The following is a 19705-nucleotide window of genomic DNA, read 5'->3' as shown; positions in this document are numbered from 1 at the left end:
TTCACCTTCCCTCTCCCCTCGGGAAGGAGAGCCAGTGCTTGGGCCCTTCACACCTTCACCTTCTCTTCCTCTGAACTTCAGCTGCCGGAGAATGACAAGCAGTCAGGGCAGAAGAGAGACAGGAAGTAGCACCTTTTCCTGTCATTTCCCTCTTGTTTCCCCTCAGAGGACCCCTATACCCAGTCCCAGCATATTCTGGCTGCCACCCCTCCACCCCCCCAGCTGCTGCTCCTTCCTTAGCAGCAATGAAGAAGTGAGGGGGCTGCCAAGAAGAAATGTCTCTTCCAAGCCTCCTGATGTCATGGGACCTAAGCCTTTAACAAAAGATGGGACTGAAGGGGGCGTGGCTAGGAGGATTGCTGCCACCCACTCTTTATCAGAATATGCTGTTATATGTGTCCAATAGAAACAAGTCCAGAACAAAATTGTTCCAGAGAAAGAGGGTGAAGAGCTCCAATAGACACCCGAGCAATCCGGAGCAATCTAGAGACTGATAGCCCTGGGCTCAGTGGAGACTGATCTGGAGGTGTGGGAGACAGGCCATGTATGGGCTCGAAACAGCTGTAGAAGGGATCTGGGCAGAAAGGTCACACTGCTGTGTGCCCAGTATGCCCAGTTGGCTTTGTAAAGCACCCAGGGCAAAGGGAGCATGATGGAAGGGTCCACAGAAACTGCCTGGAGACAGCCCAGGGTCCACTTCAGAGACTTATTTCTTCTAGGATACCTCCTCTTCCCCTTTTCTGGGGGTTAGCAGAGATGGTCCTTGATGATGATTTCTCATGCATTGTATAAATAAAAACTGATGCTCCTGAGAGATGGAAAATTGTTTCTATGTAGTATAATACAGATAGCATGATATATGCAACATATACAAGTAAAATTTAAAAATGAGACCTTTTGTCCTTAGAAAAAAGATGTTAACTGAATTTGGCTTATTTGGTATGCTAAATTGCATGAGCGTTATCAAATACTAAGTGATCATTTTTCTAAGGGTTTTTTTTGTGTGTGTGTGCCCATCCTGGGGTTTCAACTCTCTTGAGCTTTGGTGCTCAAGGCTGGTTTTATACGTACATTTGAGCCACAGCTCCACTTCTGTGGAGGGAGGGGGGTTGGGGAAGAGCCTTTGTTTTGTTTTTTGGGTTTTTGAGTTGTTTTTCTGTCTCATAGACTTCTTCCCTGGTTGGCTTTGACCCATAATTCTCAGATTTCAGTCTCCTTAGTAGCTAGGATTACAGGCATGAGCCACCAGTGTCCAGCTTTGTGGTATTGGTGTGAGCAAGACCTGGAAACTCCTAGAAATCTTAAAACTACCTAAAGTTCCCTGTCAATTGCATTAGAATAATTTTTTTTTTAGCCACGGGCAAAAAAGAAAAAACTTTAAATTTTAAGTATTTTAAACTTTACTGACCTTACAGCTTTAAAGAAAAGTTAAATTTAAGTTCACACTTCATAGTTTGAAGTTTGAAGTACTATATACAGCTCATGCAGATTATGAAGAGATGCAAATTAGTCTCTGCTTTTTTTTTTTTTTTCTGAGACAGGGTCTCATGATGTACCCAAGCTGCCCTTGAAATCTCTATCCTTCCTACTTCAGCAATCATGAGCATTTTAAGTCTTTGATCATTCTCCTCAAAACTTTGCAAACAAGCTGTGACACACAATTTCCAATGAATTTGTGAAAAAAAAGACTCAATGGGGTTGGAGGCATGGGTCTGTTGGTACAGTGCTAGTTTGAAAGTGTCAGAGTTCGAATCTTGATCTCAGACTTAAAAAAAAAATAGGTTTAAAGGAGGCAACAATGCTTGATAAGAAATGTACTCAGCTTGTAATTGTAACCCCTCTGAATGGTATTTTCACAATTTTAAAAAAGGTTTATACTGTAGGACTGGGTAAGAATTTCCAGGACTTGGCCAGCTGTTGTTGGTGATAATAGGGTGTTCCCTACATCTGCAGAAAAGCCACATCCTTAATTCTTACAAAGACAGGGGCAGAGAATGTGAACCACCAGGCCTGGCTTAGTTCCCAGGGCAGGACCCTCTGCCCCATCACATTTCCCTAAAGCCACCCACACCTTCAAATGCTTGCCCATTTCTTCTGGATCTTTTCTGAAGGCTCCTGTGTGCTAGAAACATTACATACATGAATAGGTTTTTCTCTTAATTTGCCATTTGTTCCAGGGGCCTCAGGCGTGAATCTTGCAATGAATTTGGAAAAGAGACTTTTTCTCCCTTACACCTCCACTGGAGAGAGAAGGCACTTTGTCAACTGCTTCCAACATGGAAAAATATTTCCAGACTGAGAGCAACCTCAACTAATCTGGGGCGTAGAGCTCTCTGGAAACCCAAGGGAGCTTTCCTTCCTGGGAAAGCAGTTTGGAAGCTGAAAGGAAATGGAGCCTGGCCACAAACTGTCCCCTACTCTTGAGGTTTTCAGACATCTTGCTATATGGCCCAGGCTGAATTTGAACCTCATCAAGCTAAAGAATCAGCAGTGTTCAAAGGGTTTTGTTTTATCAGTGAGGGGGATTGAACCAGAGTCTCTTGCATGGTAAATAAGACCCTTTGTGATTCATCCTCATCTTTTAAAATATTTACTCATTTTCCCTCCTCCTTCCCTCCCTCCCTCCCTTCTTTCCTTCTTTCCTTTTCTCCCTATTTTCCTTTCTCCCTTCTCTACTACTTGAGACAGGTCTCTACTTCTGGCTTTTCTGGTGATTAATTAGAAATAAGTGTCTCACAGATTTTCTGTCTCAGCTGGTTTTGAACTATTGTCCTCAGATATCAGCCTCCTGACTAGATAGGATTACAGAAGTAAGCCACTGGCACCTAGCTTCTAGCTAGTACTGGGGTTATTCAGATGCTCTGCCACTGGAACCACATTTCCGGACCACTTACATTTCTTAGACATAGTGGATGTTGTCCAAGCTGACCCTGAACTCTAGTAATCTTCCTATCTTAGCCTCCTCTAACTGAGACTACAGTTAGGTACCACTGTGCTGAGGTATAAATTGTCTTTAAAATTGCAGGAGGTCATGTGTGGTATTGCACACCTGTAATCCCAGCACCCAGGAGGCCAAAGTTTATAGTAAGATTGTGAGTTCCAGACCAAGCTGGAAGATCCTGTTTATAAAACAAAAACCCTGAACTGGGTTGGCTGCCCAGGATTCCTACCCAGGACAATAGAGAGACACTGTCTCTAATGGGGGAGGGGGAATGGGAAGGTTTGGATGTGGTTGCTCATAATTATAATCCCAACATTTGGGGGGCTGAGGTAGGACTGTTGGTTTAAAGCCAGTATGAACTCTATAGTAAGTTCGGGGACAGCCTGGGCTACATAGTGAGATCCTATCTCAAAAAAAAAGTTCTATAATGCTATAATGAAATAGAAAACCCAGGTGCCTAGAGATTTTGTTGTGTGTTGTTTCTAGAACCCCTGGTGGTAACTGACTAATCAGTGGCAGGGTACAGGAATGAGGTAAGTAAATAACAGGAAGGCAGCCAATCATCAGGGTGGGAAGGAAACCAGGGGAGGGGAAAGGGTCATCGGCGCAGGGGTGGACACACCAGAGAAATTCAGAGCTGACACCCTCACCACCCCCATTAACACCTTTACTTTGAGGACTTCGCCTTTACTTTGAATAACTGTCTGGTATGTGGCATAGAATCACTTGCTAGATAGTCAGCCATGAACATTGGAGGTCTGATGGAGAACAGAGCAGCTGGCCCTGGACTCCAGCAATATGGTGTGGCTTGTGGGGAATTTCTTCCTATGGTAACTGTCTTCCCAGTTTATGTTAGAGCTGCAGCCATTGGCTCATTTGATCCTTATCACAACCCCTGAAACTTGAGAGCGTTCAGCTCCATTTTACAGATGTGGAAACAGAGGCCAAAGGAAATAATGAAACAGGATAACACACAGGAGGAGAGGGCAGGCACCAGTGGCTCATGCCTATAATCCTAGCTACTCAGGAGGTTGAGATCTGTGGATCAAGATTTGTAGCCTGCCCAGGCAGGAAAATCCATCAGGTTCTTTCTTTTTGGCCAGTCCTTAGGACTGGACACAGGGCCTGGGCACTGTCCCTGGGCTCTTCAGCTCAGGGCTAGCACTCTATCACTTGAGCCATAGCGCCAATTCCAGCCTTTTCTGTGTATGTGGTACTGAGGAATTGAACCCAGGGCTTCATGCATGCTAGTCAAGCACTCTACCACTAAGCCACATTCCCAGCCCTCCAAGAAACTATCATCTCCAATTAGTCACAGAAAAAGCTGTAAGTGGCGCTGTGGCTCAAGTGGTAGAGTGCGAGCCTTGAGCAAAAGGAGCCAGGAACTGTTCCCAGGCCCTGAGTTCAAGCCCAGTACTGGCAAAAATAAATAAATAAAAATAAAACACAGGAGGACTGCAATTCGGATGCCAGCTTTGCTCGACTCCATAAAAGGATCTTTTCTGTGGTCTGATCAACTATAAACTTATTAAATGGGAAGACAGGCACTAGTGGCTCAAGCCTGTAATCATAGCTACTAAAGAGGCTGAGATCTGAGGATCATGGCTCAAAGCCAGGCTGAGCAGGAAAGTCCCTGAGACTCTTGTCTTCAATTAACCACCAAAAAACCAGAAGTGGAGCTGTGGCTCAAAGTGGTAGAGCACTAGCGCTGCGCAAAAGAGTTCAGGGACAGTTCTCAGGCCCTAAGTTCAAGCCCCACACTGACAATAAATAAGTAAATAAAATATAATGTATATAGGAAATTACAGAAATAAAGATTTGTTATAAGCTTTTATTAATGTATTATATTTGCCCTACTTTATTATTCCTTCTTTCTCTTTCTTTCTTTTTTGGTCATGGGGCTCAAACTCTGGGCCTGGGTACTGTTCTTGAGCTTTTGTGCTCAAGGCTAAAGCTCTACTACTTGATCCACACCTCTACTTTTGGATTTTTGTGGTTAATTGGAAAAGAGTCTCACTGACTTTCCTTCTCTGGGCTGGCTTTGTACTGATTTCCTCAGATTTCAGCTTCCTGAGTAGCTAGAATTATAGGTGTGAGCTACCAGCACCAGGCCTGTTGATATTTTCTTACTGAGCCTGATTTATATTACACTTTATCACTGGTATGTATAGGAGAAAATAGTATCCAAGATTTCAGGCATCCACTGGTGTTTTGGAACATTCTCCCCACAGATAAAAGGGTGTACTGCAATTCTGAATCTATTACTCTGCCTTTGCATCATTGATATTTAATCCAGATCTTTGTCCATGCTAGGCAAATATTTTACCACTGAACTCTGTCACAGCCTTACAGGACACTTTCTAATGCTAAAAAGAACCACGAAGAAAACCTGGCCTTTGCTTAGTACGTTTGCTTTAAAAGTGTTTTGGTGGTTTCTTTGGGAAGAAAATGTGTACATACAAGAGACATGTATTTTCATGATTTTAAAGAAGAGTGTTATTTGCTTAATCTCTCTTGGATTGCCTGTGCCAAAGTAAACATTTTAATAAGTAGATGTGCAGCAGCAAATAACACCTCAGCATTTGGGAATGAGTCTAGCAGTGAAAATAACTTCCAGCCTCCACACAAGCCTTTTGTAGTTCACTGAATTTTCAGCGCCCCCTTCAGGAAAACACCAAGTACCTGCCCCAGAACAGAACTTCACATATGCTAATTATTACTATTATTTTTGGTTCGTCATGGGGCTTGAACTCTGAGCTTGGGTGCTATCTTTGAGCTCTTCAGCTCAAGGCAAGCACTCTACCACTTGAGCCACACAGCCACTTCCGGTTTTCTGGTGGTTAATTGGAGATCAGAGTCTCACGGACTTTCCTGCCCAGGCTGTCTTTGAACCATGACCCTCAGATCTCAGCCTCCTGAGTAGCTAGGATCACACTGGTGCCCAGCCACACATGCTAATTATATATTACCTTTTTCCCCTTTCTAGCAGCAAATACTGGTTTCTTTTCTTTCCCCACTACAGTTTTTTTTTAAACGTTTTGCAGTTCTGGGAATTGCACTCAGGATATTGAACATGCTAGGCAAGCACCAGCAAACCACCAGCCTTTCATTTTAGTGCTGGAGATGGAACTGAAGAACTAGTGCATGCTAAGCATGTGATCTACCACTGAGCTTTACTCAGCCCCACCCAGGCTTCCCCAGAGAAGATATCAGCATTCACCTAGCCTGTCCTCTCCGTGATTCACAGTCATGGTTTGCACAGTTGGACAGAACAAGGTTAGAGTCCTACCCTTTAATCTTCCACAGACGTCTTAACCAGGGAGTCCTGACTCCATCAGGTGAAGTTAATGAAAGGGTAGCTCTTAGGACGAGGTCCAGGTTGCAATCAGATACTGGAACAGGCTGTCCCAACATGACCAAAGGAGGGCAGCATAGAGGCCTGGGGAGGGATACCTCTGAGAGGCAGCAGCTCAGCCTGGCCACTCAGGTTAATTGCTGTAATCACCACAAAAGGTGCAAGGTAAGGCCCAAACCCATCCCATGTGTGGTTCAGTGGCTGTCTGGGGGTCACTCATAGTATCAGGGAGGGGCCATGGTGGGTACACAGGATTACTTTCTTTTAAGAAATTTTTTTTTTAAGCTGGGCGTTGGTGGCTCATGCCTATAATCTTAGTTACTCAGGAGACTAAGATCTGAGGATCAAGGTTCAAAGCCAGCCGAGGCAGGAAACTCCATGACACTCTTATCTCCAATAAATCACCAGAAAACCAGAAGTGGTGGTGTGGCTCAAGTGTTAAAGCTCAAGAGTTGAGGGACAGCATCCAGGCCCAGAGTTCAAGCCCCACAGCCAACTAAAAAAATTTTTTAAATAATTAAAAACTTATTTTTTGTTTATGTGGTACTAAGGAATCAAACTCAGGGCTTCACGCATGCTAAACAAGCACACTGCCATTAAGCCACATTCCCAGCCCAACAGGGCTACCTTCTGCACCTAGTTAGAAGGCACTGCAAATGGGGTCTCTATGTGGGGAATGTGAAGATACACATGGACAATAAAAGACAAAATATAGCCAGGTGGGGCTGGGAAGGTGGCTCAGTGGTAGAGCGCTTGCCTTGCATGCATTGGGCCCTGGGTTCGATTCCTCAGCATCACCTAAGAAAAAAGAAAAAAGCTGGAAGTGGCACTGTGGCTCAAGTGTTAGGGTGCTAGCCTTGAGCTGAAGAGCTGAGGTACAACGACAGGCCCAGAGTTCAGGTCCCACGATTGGACCCAAAAAAAACAAAAAACAAAAAAACTCCTGCCTCAGGCTCCTGAGTAGCTGGGACTATAGATCTCACCTTGCCAGTTTCCCATCTAGTCTGTCAAATCTTATCAGGATCCATCTATTCTTCCTCTTATTTCATCTATTAAATGTTCAATGTTTTCTTTTGGTTACAGTCTTGGGGCTTGAACTCAGGACCTGGGGGTTGTCCCTGAGCATTTTTTCTCCAGATTAGCACTCTAGCACTTGAGCCATAGCTCCACTTCCAGCCTCCACTTCCAGTTAAGAGTCCCCAGGAAAAGCCAGGCACCAGTGGCTCACGGCTGTAATCCTAGCTACTCAGGAGGCAGAGATCTGAGGATTGCAGTTCAAAGCCAGCCTGGGCAGAAAAGAGAGACTTTTATCTCCAATAAACCACCAGGAAACCGGAAGTGGCACTGTGGCTCAAGTGGTAGAGCATTTGCTCTACCTGAAGAGCTCAGGGACAGCGCCCAAGCCCAGAGTTCAAGCCCCACAACCCACCAAAAAAAAAAAAAAAAAAAGTCCCCAGGAACTTTTCTACTTGGGCTACCTTTAAACTGCAATTCTCAGATTTCAGTCTCTTAAGTAGCTGGGATTATAGGCATGAGCCATTGGCACCTGGCCTAGTTCATGTTTTCTATTTGGTATAATAAAAAATGTATTAGTACCAGGTCAATTATATTGTTTAGCAGTATAATAAAATGGTATTTTGTTATTATGCCAGTACTGGGGCTTGGGACTGTCTGGACATTGTCCTTTAGCTTTTTTGCTCAAGGCTAGCTACAACTTGAGCCACAGTTCCACTTTTTGTTGGTTAATTAGAGAAAAGTGTTTTATGGGATTTTTCTGCTTGGGATGCCTTCGAACAGGGTTCCTCAGAATTTGGCCTCCTGAGTAATGATTACAGGTAGGAGTCACTGCTGCATAGTTTTCTTTATATGATGCTTTCTAAAATTCAGATTGGTTCACACTTATTCATTAGGTACACACACACACACACACACACACACACACACACACACACACTTCCAAGTGCCATTTCCACAGTAGGACAAGGACAGGATCCAGTCATACTCTCATAGAATGATGGGACCATTATCTGAGTAAAAACAGTCCTCCAAAAGACTAGGATGTGCTAGGCAGTGTGAAAAACCTGTATTTCAGGAATTTTCAATCTAGGAGAAGAAAATGACCACTAGAGGGCAGTAAAAGATGGTAGATGAATAAGCTCTTGATGTTAGGGTGAGGGGTGGGAGCGGGAAAGAAGGCCTCCATCAGCATAGCCTGGGAACTAAAAGGCACTTCATTTATTTTTGGAGGGGGTGGCAGGTCCTGGGGCTTGCATTCAGGGCCTGGACACAGTTTCTGAGCTTTTTAGCTTAAGATTGGTGGTCTACCACATGAGCCACAGCTCCACTTCTGGTGGTTTTTGAAATAGGAGCTAACAGTCTCAGGGACTTTCCTGCCTGGACTGCCTTGTAACCACAGTCCTCAGATCTCAGCTTCCTGAATAGCTAGGATTATAGATGTGACACACTGGCACAAAGTAGGTCAGTATTTATTTGAGGGGGTGTTGGAAAACAGATTATCCTCACCCTGACCACCTGATCTTTCCCCACATCTTAGGAGAAAAGAGATACCTGTGGTGGTAGGAGAGCAGGCCTGATGTTTCTTGTTCTTAGATCTGACCTCAGATCTCAACCAGGAGGTCGAGACAGAAAAGCTACTCAACTTTTTTTTTTTTTTTTTTTTTTTTGGGTCCGGTTGTGGGGCCTGAACTCTGGGCCTGGGCACTGTCCCTCAGCTTTTCAGCTCAAGGCTACCACTCTACCACTTGAGCCACAGCGCCACTTCCGGCTTTTTTTCTTTTTGCTTATGTGGTGCTGGGGAATCGAACCCAGGGCCTCGAGCATGCAAGGCAAGGCTCTACCACTGAGCCACCTTCCCAGCCCCAGCTACTCAACTTTTGTGTGCTGAATTTCCTGAGAAGGAGAAGCATATGCTGGTGGAATCCACAAGGGAGACAGGCTGGGTCCTACTCAGACGCTGGGATGCTTACACAGCAATCTCAGGCCTTCCTTAGAAGTGGATCCTCATTTCTGGAGTAGCTGAGACTACAGGCGTGCCCACCACACTAGCCCCTTGGGTTTCTTAAAACCTATAAAAGAAACAACATATGGTAGTGCACACAGGTAATTTGGTGGTACTAGTGAAAAAGAGAAGCTAGGAATATCTTTGAGGTCCATGTAAGCCACACCCCATTCCGTCTCTTTTCACCCCCTAAAGATAACACTGGACTATGGTTTTTAAAACTATTATTAATGCTGGACACCGGTGGCTCACGCCTGTCATCCTAGCTACTCAGGAGGCTGAGATCTGAGATCACAGTTCAAAGCTAGCCCAGGAAGGCAAGTCCGGGAGACTCATCTCCAATTAACCACCAGAAAACCGGAAGTGGCGCTGTGGCTCAAATGGTAGAGTACTAGCCTTGAGCTGAAGGGCTGAGGGACCATGCCCAGGCCGAGTTCAAGCCCTATGACCGACAATAAATAACAACAACAACAACAACAATAATAATATTCTCTTGCATAGTGAAGGGCCTTGCACCTGCCAGGCAAGCGCTTCACCATTGAGCCACAGGCCAGCCATTATCACTATCACTATTCTCTCTGCTTTCAGGATTTTAACTTTTGTAAATACTTTGTGTAAGAGAATTTACCTCCATCTTCGGGGATTGGTGGCTCATGTGCCCATCCTGCCTCCCACACATCCTTTGCCGCCCACCCGCCCCATAGATCCACTTCAGCAGGTGGGGGGGAAAGCTGATGGATGATGTGCGCATGCGCCCTTTCAAAGCCCAGACCAGCCTCTGGGCTTCGGTGAGGGAATCAGGACACCAGGTCCCTCCCCTACCTGTGGTCCCCTTCACCGCTCCCCTTCCTAGACCTAGGGTCCCCACTGATCTTCACTCGGGGAGTAAAGGATAAAGACAACATGCGTCCACCTAATGGGTGGGGAAAGTGAGGGAAATGGCGCCTGCACAACCAAATCGGGGCGTCTAGGCCATCAACGTTCCTCTCACGGGCAGACAGGAAATACGTCACAGTAGGGCGGTGCCTCGAGGGGGCGGGGCGCCCGGTCGCCACCACACACCTTGCACGCATGGCAGGCCTCACCTTCCTAGAGGCGCTTTCCACCTCAGTTGCAAGCTGGCTTCATTCCCCTTCTCTGCCTTTTCTCCGGCTGGCACTTATAACCAGATCAAGGAAGTCTAGGCTACGCCACAAGCTATCTTGAATAACAGGGAGAGCCTGCACTAACACAGCAGGACACATGGGGGTAGCGCAGGGGGAGCCACAGCGCCACTTCCGGTTACTAGTGGTTTATTGAAGGTCGGAATCTCAGGGACTTTCCTGCCCGGGCTGGCTTTGAACCGCGATCCTCAGAGCTCAGCCTCCTGAGTAGCCAGGAAGACAGGCGCGCGGCTCGTTTTCTTTTGAACTGTAGTGCAGGACACAGCAACACTCAAGTGAGTGACAAGTGGCTCCTATCAACGAAAATGATGAGGCGCTCAAAGTCTTTCCATTAACTTTATTGAATAGCCAAATTCATAAGTTAGCACAGATCAAACGATTGTTGCATGGGTTACAAATGACTTTTTTTTTTTTTACAGGAATAAAACAGTGAAAATTACAAACTGTAAAAAGGAAGACGTATCTTGTCTCTTAACATTTCAGAGAAGCAAGATTTAACACAGCACATTGAAGATCAATACATACTTTAATTCGAGGACAAGAATTTAATGTTACAATATTATACACTACTTTACAAAATTAAAATTTCTATATAAGGATTATATTTGTAATAGTTAACAAAATCTTGAAATCACATTTGGTGGTCCCCTAGATAATAGCTGTTATGCATCTTTGATTAGAAGAAATAAATCTTTTATTCTAATTATTGCAAAACAGTCTGAGACTCAATACATTACATTAAATTAAATACATTGAAAATATATGCAAACTAAAATAAGTGGTACTGCTTGAATGAATATTAGCATGTCAGACTTACAGAAATGTTATTTAAAAAATTCTAGAAATTAGAAAAATAGAGTACTTTTTATGATAGAACTGCCATGCTCAAATTTATATACCAAGATTGCCCTTGTCTGTTACTTTAGTAGTTGTAGATCTGTAGAAAATTCAAGGATCTTTCATAATTTACAACTACAATTAAAAAAAATATGGCATCGTGTAAATATTAGTTGCTTTACATCAAGAAGTAATACAAGATGACATAGGTAGTGCTCTACTTGCAAAAAAAAAAAAGATGAAAAAAGAAAACTCAAAAACCACATTCAATATTACAGAAATCAATTGTTGTATATGAATATCCCCCAAAGGTTCATTCATTCTCTTATTTTCTGGAGAACACGTACTGTGAATCCTAACTTGTTTTTAATGACCTGTATAAAATGATTCTGGATTGCACATGTTCCACAATATGTAAAATACATTTGAAAGTAAATGTGTGAAATATACTAACAATATGTGGTAACAGCAGGAGTCAGACCCAATCAGGGATGTAGTGAGGCACAAAGAAGGTTTGTCCTAGATGCTCAAATTGTTCCTCTGCAAGATTCTCTACTAATATTAAAAAAAGATTTACACATACCAACATTTAAAATCACATTAAGAAGACTTTAGTTCTTTTAAGAAACACCAATACAAACTGGGCTCCAGTGGCTCCACACCTACAATCCTAGCTACTCAGGAGGCTGAGATCTGAGAATTTCAGTTTTATTTCAGATCTATCTGAGAGACTTTTATCTCCAATTAACCAGCAAGAAACTGGAAGTGGAGGTGTGGCTCAAGTGGCAGAGTGTCTGCCTTGAGGGGACAAACTAAGTGAAAGTGTGAGGCCCCGAGTTCAAGCCCCAGTACTGGCACAAAAACAAAAAACCAGCAACAAAAAACCCACTAGTCCATAATGACTGTTTTTTAAAAGGAAGAGAAAAATATAAATTTAATTTATTATAATTTTAACATTGCTCCTTAGTAAATGAAGCAGCTTTAAAAGAAAAATTACAGGTCAATGTACCATCTGTACACTGGAAAAAAACAACAACCTGTTAACACTGCTTAAGAGAGATGATACTTTCATAGATCACAATTACACTGAACCAGCTGGCAAAGAGTAGTTGCATACTCTAAGGGACCTGCTTGCTTCTTTCCTATAAAAAATCTCCATTAAAGTCAGCCCATGTGGATGTAAACCTGAAAGATACTATTTCATTGGTGATCATGTAGACCAAGACTGTAAACACATTTCTACCTTATTAAATCAATAAAACAGCTATCTTTTCATCAAGTATTACACATGAACATCATTTAAGAAGTTCATAAAAGAAAAAAATGAATCTGAAAACTGAGCCACACTTTTTTTTAAAGATACTATATCACAGCACTTTAAATATACAGATGTATAATTTCTCTATTTGTAAACAAATCTCGCTCAATAGATTTTGACTATGGTATTTTTGTAGCTGAATAAAAAAGTCTCTTGAACATGTTCAGAAATCAGGGTTATTTTTTTCAGTAAGTACAATACATTGAATTTGGGGGACCCTAATATCCATTCAATCAAACAGCAACATTTGTGCATTCATGGACTTGAATATCCCAGAATATGTGAGTGACTTTCAGCCTAATTAATAAACTTCTTAGAAAAATGCATACTAAGATAGTATTTAAAACCTTTAGCTTCTTTCATTTCACCAGGATAACACTTTTAATATTAATCAGATCAGCATAAACCAGACAAATCCACCTAGAGGATCAAAATAACTACAATTTTTCATCTCCCTGTAATCACTATAAATGATAAATTGTTTATCATTGCAGAATAAAATGTCTAAGGCCTCAGTATCCAAATCAGAAAAACACCTAATTACAGCTTTCACTTCAAATCAAAGTGATTTTGTTCTTCAAGTAGAAAGAATACTGACAGATTTTAAAACTTGAATCCATTACTTCATATTCCTGTCAAACTAGAGTTAGTTTACTCTAGTTTTAGTTAACATGATAATTCTCAAAAGAAAAAAAACAACTGGGTATGGGGAATGAATTCTATTTTTCTACATTCTATTTATTTTTGGATATTCCAATTTTAAAAAGATCATTACCAATGGATTTGAAACTTCCCTGCAACCTGTTAAGTCTTGTGAGGTTAAATGTAGCAGCCAAAATTTCAGAAAAAATAAAATATGAGAAATATACATGTAGAACATAGAAATCTTTATTTTACAAAATGTACAATGCCTCAGCAGCATTGTTTTTGTCTTGTCCCAATCCACAACAACTCAAACATAATTGGCAGCAAAGGAACAAAGGTATTCAATCATACATCAATATATTATGATTTGAAAATTACAGTATTTTAGAGTTGCATGTTTGATTTTCTGCTGTGGTCCTTTATTTGCTATAGTTGGTTGAAATCACAGTGAAAACATCTCAATCATCACATTTTAGTTCACAAACTTAAATAGAAAAGTAAGGTACTACACATTCCCAGGAATTCTGCATTATTGTGATTTCCTTAGCAATAACTAAGTCAGATTTCTTCATTTATTCACTTGCTGCTGTATGTGCAAGAGGAATTCATAGTATGATAAAGCAGATTCAGTTCTGTCTTCTACCATATTTTGAAGGAAGCTGGCTTTCATTGGACTCTCATCCCTTAGGAATGAAAAGTACAGTTATACTCACTAGATAAAATACAACAGTAAAAATACAGTGAAGCCAGCTGTTGGTGGCTAAGCCTGTAATACTAGCTATTCAGGAGGCTGAGATGTGAGGATTGCAGTTCAAAGCCAGCCCAAACAGCAAAGTCTGTGAGACTCTTTATCTCTAATTAGCCACTAGAAAATAGGAAATGGAATTGTGAAAGTGGTTGAGAGCTAACCTTGAGTGAAAGCACTCAGGGACTGCCCAAACCCTGAGTTCAAGCCCCATGACCACCATCAACAACAAAAAGTCTGAGACAAACTGATCAATTTTTTTTTTTGGTCGGTCCTGGGGCTTGAACTCTGGGCCTGGGCTCTGTCCCTCAGCTCTTTAGCTCAAGGCCAGTGCTCTACCACTATCTACTACAGAGCCACTTACAGTTTTCTAGTGGTTAATTGGAGATAAGAGTCTTATAGACTTTCCTACTTGGGCTGGCTTTGAACTGTGATCCTCAGATCTCAGCCTCCTGAGTAGCTAGGATTACAGGCATGAGCCATCAGTGCCTGGCTCAAGTCTGCCAATTGTGTATTTTATTTTTAATTTTTGTTGTTGTTGTTGTTGGTCGTGGAGTTTGAACTCAGGGCCTGGACACTATCCCTCAATTCTTTCACTCAAGGCTAGTGCTCTATCACTTTTGAGTCACAGCTCCACTTCTGTTTTTTATTTTTTATTTATTTATTTTTTTGTTTTTTGGTCCGGTTGTGGGGCCTAAACTCTGGGCCTGGGCGCTGTCCCTCAGCTCTTCAGCTCAAGGCTAGCACTCTACCACTTGAGCCACACCTTCACTTCCAGCTTTTTGGTGATCAACTGGAGATAAGTATATTGTGGACTTTCCTACCTGGATGGCTTCAAACCACAATCCTTAGATCTTAGCCTCTTTGAGTAGCTAGGAATTACAAGTGTGAGCCACTGATGCCTAATATTTGCCATACATATAGATAGTTGTGTAGGCTTTCTCTGAGAACACTTGGTTCATTACATAATTTTCTGCTGTGCAGAGGAGAGTTTAGTAATTAGTAGAAATTGTTAAGCTTTTTTCCAACAAGTTTATTAAAAGTTTAGTAATTCTCATAATCATTTATAAAGCACAATTTAGTATTATTTATTGTAAAGAATTTAGTTTCCTTCCCCCCCCCCATATTCTTGCAAAAGATTGCTTAAACCTTAGGTCACATGTATCTATCATTCAAAACAAGTCCTTGAAAGGTGAAACCAATGGTTTTAGACTTACCTTATTACATAAAGGACTGGGAAAAATGGTCTCTGTTCTCTAAGCCAAGAGATAAAAGCTATTGTTCTGGCAGATTCTGGTGTATCAAGTTCTGGAAGGTCTGTCTGTTACACAAAATCAAATGATATCCCGTGAGTTCTAATTATACATCTACTACTGTATGAACTACAGCATTCCTCGTGTGTGTGTGTGTGTGTGTGTGTGTGTGTGTGTGTGTGTGTGTGTGTGTCTTGGGGATTGGGTCAGGGTGATATCCCGTGAGTTCTAATTATACATCTACTACTGTATGAACTACAGCATTCCTCGTGTGTGTGTGTGTGTGTGTGTGTGTGTGTGTGTGTGTGTGTGTGTGTGTGTGTGTGTGTGTGTGTGTGTGTGTGTGTGTGTGTGTGTGTGTGTGTGTGTGTGTCTTGGGGGTTGGGTGAGGGTGCTGTCCTCAAGCTTTCTGCTCAAGGCTGGTACTCTACCACTTGAGCCACAGCTTCACTTCTGATTTTTTTTTTTTTTTGGTGGAGATAAGAGAGTCTCGTGCCAGGTGCTGGTGGCTCACTCCTGTAATCTTAGCTACCCAGGAAGCTAAGATATGAGGTTCTCAGTTCAAAGCCAAACAAGGCAGGAAAGTCTCTGAGACTCTTATCTCCAATAAACCCCCAGAAAACCAGAAGTGGCACTGTGGCTCAAGTGGAAGAGCACTAGCCTTGAGCTGAAGAGCTGAGGGACAGCGCCTAGGCCCAGAGTTCAAGACTCACAACTGGGGGGGGAGGGGGGGGAGTCTCATGGACTTTCCTGCCCAGGCTGACTTTAAACCACAATCCTCAGATCTCAGCCTCCTGAGTAGCTGGGATTACAGGAGTGAGCCAACAGTGCCAGGCAATTCCTCAAATTGTAACATATTTATGAGTCACCTGGTGACATTGTTGGTGCATACAGTAAATATTTTAGACATGGAGGTCATTTTATGTTTGTTGCAAATATTGTTCTGCCCTTGTGGCCCTAAAGTAGCCAGAAAAAATAAGTGGCCTGGGCATGGCTGTGTTCTAATAAATCCTTAAGCCCAGAGTTCAAGCTCCACAACCGACAAAAAACAAGAAAACAAACAACAACAACAAAAAACAACTGGTGGGTCTTGTTTGCCAAGGTCTGCTTTAGGAGAACCTTCTTGCTCTTCTCTTTATTATAACATTTAGAATGACTCGCTGCCTTTCTGTGATTATTACAAGTTACTTATATTGGGTAATCATTGGTTCTAGTAGTTTTTGCTCAAGGCCTGAAAGCTAGTGCTTCCTAGATAAAAGTATGGCATAAAAACATATAATGAGGCTGGCACAGTAACGAGCACCTGCAGTCCCAGCTATTCGGAGGCTGAGGTAGGAGCATCCTTTGAGCATGAGGTCATAGACCAGTGACCCAGGTTGCCTCTGCTGACAACCACACAATAAAACAAGATGAGTATTTCCAGTTGAAAGAGAAATGTCTGTATTATCCATTGTTAATTTGAATTTTGCCATACTTGGCAAAATAAAACTTACCATAGGCTGTGGAATTGATGCATAGTTTTGAACTCCTAGAACCTGGCTGAGAAAATTCTGTGCGCAGTTTTTCCCAATCCAAAGCATAAAGACCTGCAAACAGAAATAAAATTCCCTTGAGAGAGGCGAACAGTAAGTCTGCTGACACCTTTACCACTGAGCTTTTGTTTGTTTTCTTTAAAACTTTAAATCAGGGGCTGGGAAGTTGGCTCAGTGGTAGAGCGCTTGCCTTGCGTGCCTGAGGCCCTGGGTTCGATTCCCAGCACCACATAAAGCAAAAAAGCCGGAAGTGGCGCTGTGGCTCAAGTGGTAGAGCACTAGCCTTGAGCTGAAAAGCTGAGGGACAGTGCCCAGGCCCAGAGTTCAGGCCCCACGACTGGACCCAAAAATAAAAAAAATAAAAAAAATAAAATAAAACTTTAAATCACAGGTAAGTTTTTACTTTTTTTTCCTGGGCATTCTTTTCTACTTAAAAAAACAAACAAACATTGTTCTTGTTGAGGAGTTATATAGGTTTCAATTCCATGAGTTAGGTAATGAGTACAACTCTTCTTGGACAATGTCACCCTTTCTTTCACTTTCCCCCAGTTTTCTCCTCCTATCCCTGCCCACAAATTACACAGTTCATTATTATTATCTTTTTGGCGGTGGGGGGGGGGGGTCCGGTCATGGGGCCTGAACTCTGGGCCTGGGTGCTGTCCTTCAGCTCTTCAGCTCAAGGCTAGCGCTCTACCACTTGAGCCACAGCACCACTTCTGGCTTTTTTCTTTTTGCTTATGTGGTGCTGAGGAATCGAACCCATGCATGCAAGGCAAGCGCTCTACCACTGAGCCACCTTCCCAGCCCATACAGTTCATTTTTTAACATAGTGTATATTGAATATCATCATTGCATTTGCTTTTCCTTCCTCTCTCCATTTCTGTTTCCCCTTAAAAGATAACAACAAAACATGCTTCCATTTCTTGGAATTGGTTTAGATAAGCAGTATTTTAGATGTTCCCACCTTTGGGTTTATTTTAGATGTTTATACCTTTGGGTCCTTCCTTTAGGGTATCCTCCTTTAGTCTGTTTGTGTGTAAATGCATACATAGAGCACTGTAAAGGTTGTCATGCCCAGCTATAATTTAGATCTACCTTCTACAGGAGAGAGAACATAAGACCGTTTGTCTCTCTGAGCTTGGCTCACCTCACTTAACATGATTTGTTCTAGATCCATCCATTTCCCTGCAATGACATATTATTATTCTTTCTAATAGATGAGTAAAATTCCACTGTGTATATGTACATTTTTGATCCACTCATCTATTGTAGGGCATCTGGGTTATTTTCATAATTTAGCTATTATGAATAGTGCAGCAAGAACATGGATGTGCAAGCGTCTGTAACCTCACTTAATATTCTGTGTAGATGCCCCAGAGTGATATGGCTGGATCATAGGGAAATTGTTTTTTTTTTGGTGGGTCGTGGGGCTTGAACTCTGCACTTGCACTGTCTCTGCTTTTCAGCTCAAGGCGAGTGCTCTACCACTTGAGCCACAGCGCCACTTCTGGTTTTCTAGTGGTTTATTGGAGATCAGAGTCTCATGGACATTCCTGCCTGGGCTGGCTTTGAAGTGTGATTCTCAGATCTCAGCCTCCTGAGAAGCTAGGATTATAGGCATAAGCCACCCGTGCCCGGCTCATAGGGAAGTTCTATGTTTAGGTTTTTGTTTTTTGTTGGTCCTGGGCTTGAACTCTGGGCCTGGGCGCTGTCCTTGAGTTCTTCAGCTCATGGCCAGCACTGTACCACTTGAGCCATAGCGCCACTTCCGGCTTTTTCTGCTTATGTGGTGCGGAGGGTCTCATACATGCGAGGCAAGCACTCTACCACTGAGCCACCTGCCCAGCCCCTCTATATTTAGTTTTAAAAGAGCAAAAGAATGAGGAAGTACAAATTGTGACAGACACAATTGGCATTTCATTTCATGAAGAATGAGACTAGTGGGATCAAAAGGCTGATGCAAATATATGCAGGCCAGAGAATGTATGCAATCTATTCAAAAAGATATATTAAAGAGAAAAAGCCAAATGCTGACCAGGTACAGTGATAGAGAGTGAGAAGAGCCAGGACAAGACAAAGTACTCACGGAGCCTGCATCCAGAAGGAAAGCACCATCTCTGCTCAACTTCTCCACTGAGAGCTGAAGAATGGGGGGTTGAGGGATGGTTCGATCATTGATGTTCAATGCTCCCTGAGAGGTTAAGGGAAAGGTTAAGATATAGAAGATAGATATATAGAAGATAGAGTTAAACCACAATAACAATGAAATAATGTCACCTCTAAAAGTATGGGCCTTACTTAGGCAAATCAGTTATATTTGCCACTTATTTAAAACAAAGACACTATAAATACCAAGAAAACCAAATTAACTTTTTCCCCCCAGTTGTGCTGGTACTGAGTCTTGAACTCAGGACCCAGACACTCTCAGCTTTTATTGGTCAAGGCTTGCAATCTACCACTTGAGCCACACCTTCACTTTCAACTTTTTTGTGGTTAGCTGGAGATAAGAGTATTGTGGACTTTCTAGCTTGGCTGGCTTATTCTTTTTTTGCTTTCTTCCCAGTTGTGAGGCTTGGACTCAGGGCCTGGGCGCTGTCCCTGAGCCTCTTTGTGCTCTAGGATAGCGCTCTACCACTTGAATCACAGTGCCACTTCTGATTTTTGAGTGGTTAATTAGAGGTCAGTCTCACAGAGACTTTTCTGCCTGGGATGGCATTCACTGAACCACAATCCTCAGATATCAGCCTCCTGAGTAACCACGATTACAGGCATGAGCCGCTGGCACCTGGCTTAAATTCTTTAATCTGAAATATTTTAACCAAAGCATCACTTCATCTATATCTAATCACAATTTTAGAAATATATACACAATGGAATTCTATGCCTCCATTAGAAAG

General features: G+C 42.5%; 1 protein-coding gene across 1 annotated transcript in view; it reads right to left on the bottom strand.

Annotated features, from left to right (window-relative positions):
- Positions 1–10800: 10800 nt before the first annotated feature.
- Positions 10801–19705, bottom strand: part of Sec24a (SEC24 homolog A, COPII coat complex component) — a 65635-nt gene continuing 56730 nt past the window's right edge. Inside the window, exons 20-23 of the mRNA XM_069993783.1 lie at positions 18895–18999; positions 16770–16862; positions 15241–15344; positions 10801–13961 (exon numbers count right to left, since the gene is read on the bottom strand). Of these exons, the coding sequence (XP_069849884.1) occupies positions 13847–13961; positions 15241–15344; positions 16770–16862; positions 18895–18999 (417 nt within the window). The 3' untranslated portion in view covers positions 10801–13846. The remainder of the gene's footprint in view (positions 13962–15240; positions 15345–16769; positions 16863–18894; positions 19000–19705) is intronic.

This window comes from Dipodomys merriami, unplaced genomic scaffold (assembly GCF_024711535.1).
Source record: "Dipodomys merriami isolate MVZ:Mamm:240054 unplaced genomic scaffold, mDipMer1.0.p SCAF_44, whole genome shotgun sequence".
Classification (NCBI taxonomy): domain Eukaryota; kingdom Metazoa; phylum Chordata; class Mammalia; order Rodentia; family Heteromyidae; genus Dipodomys; species Dipodomys merriami.
Note: the sequence above shows the minus strand (reverse complement) of the source record. Positions and strands in the feature narration are given on the sequence as shown.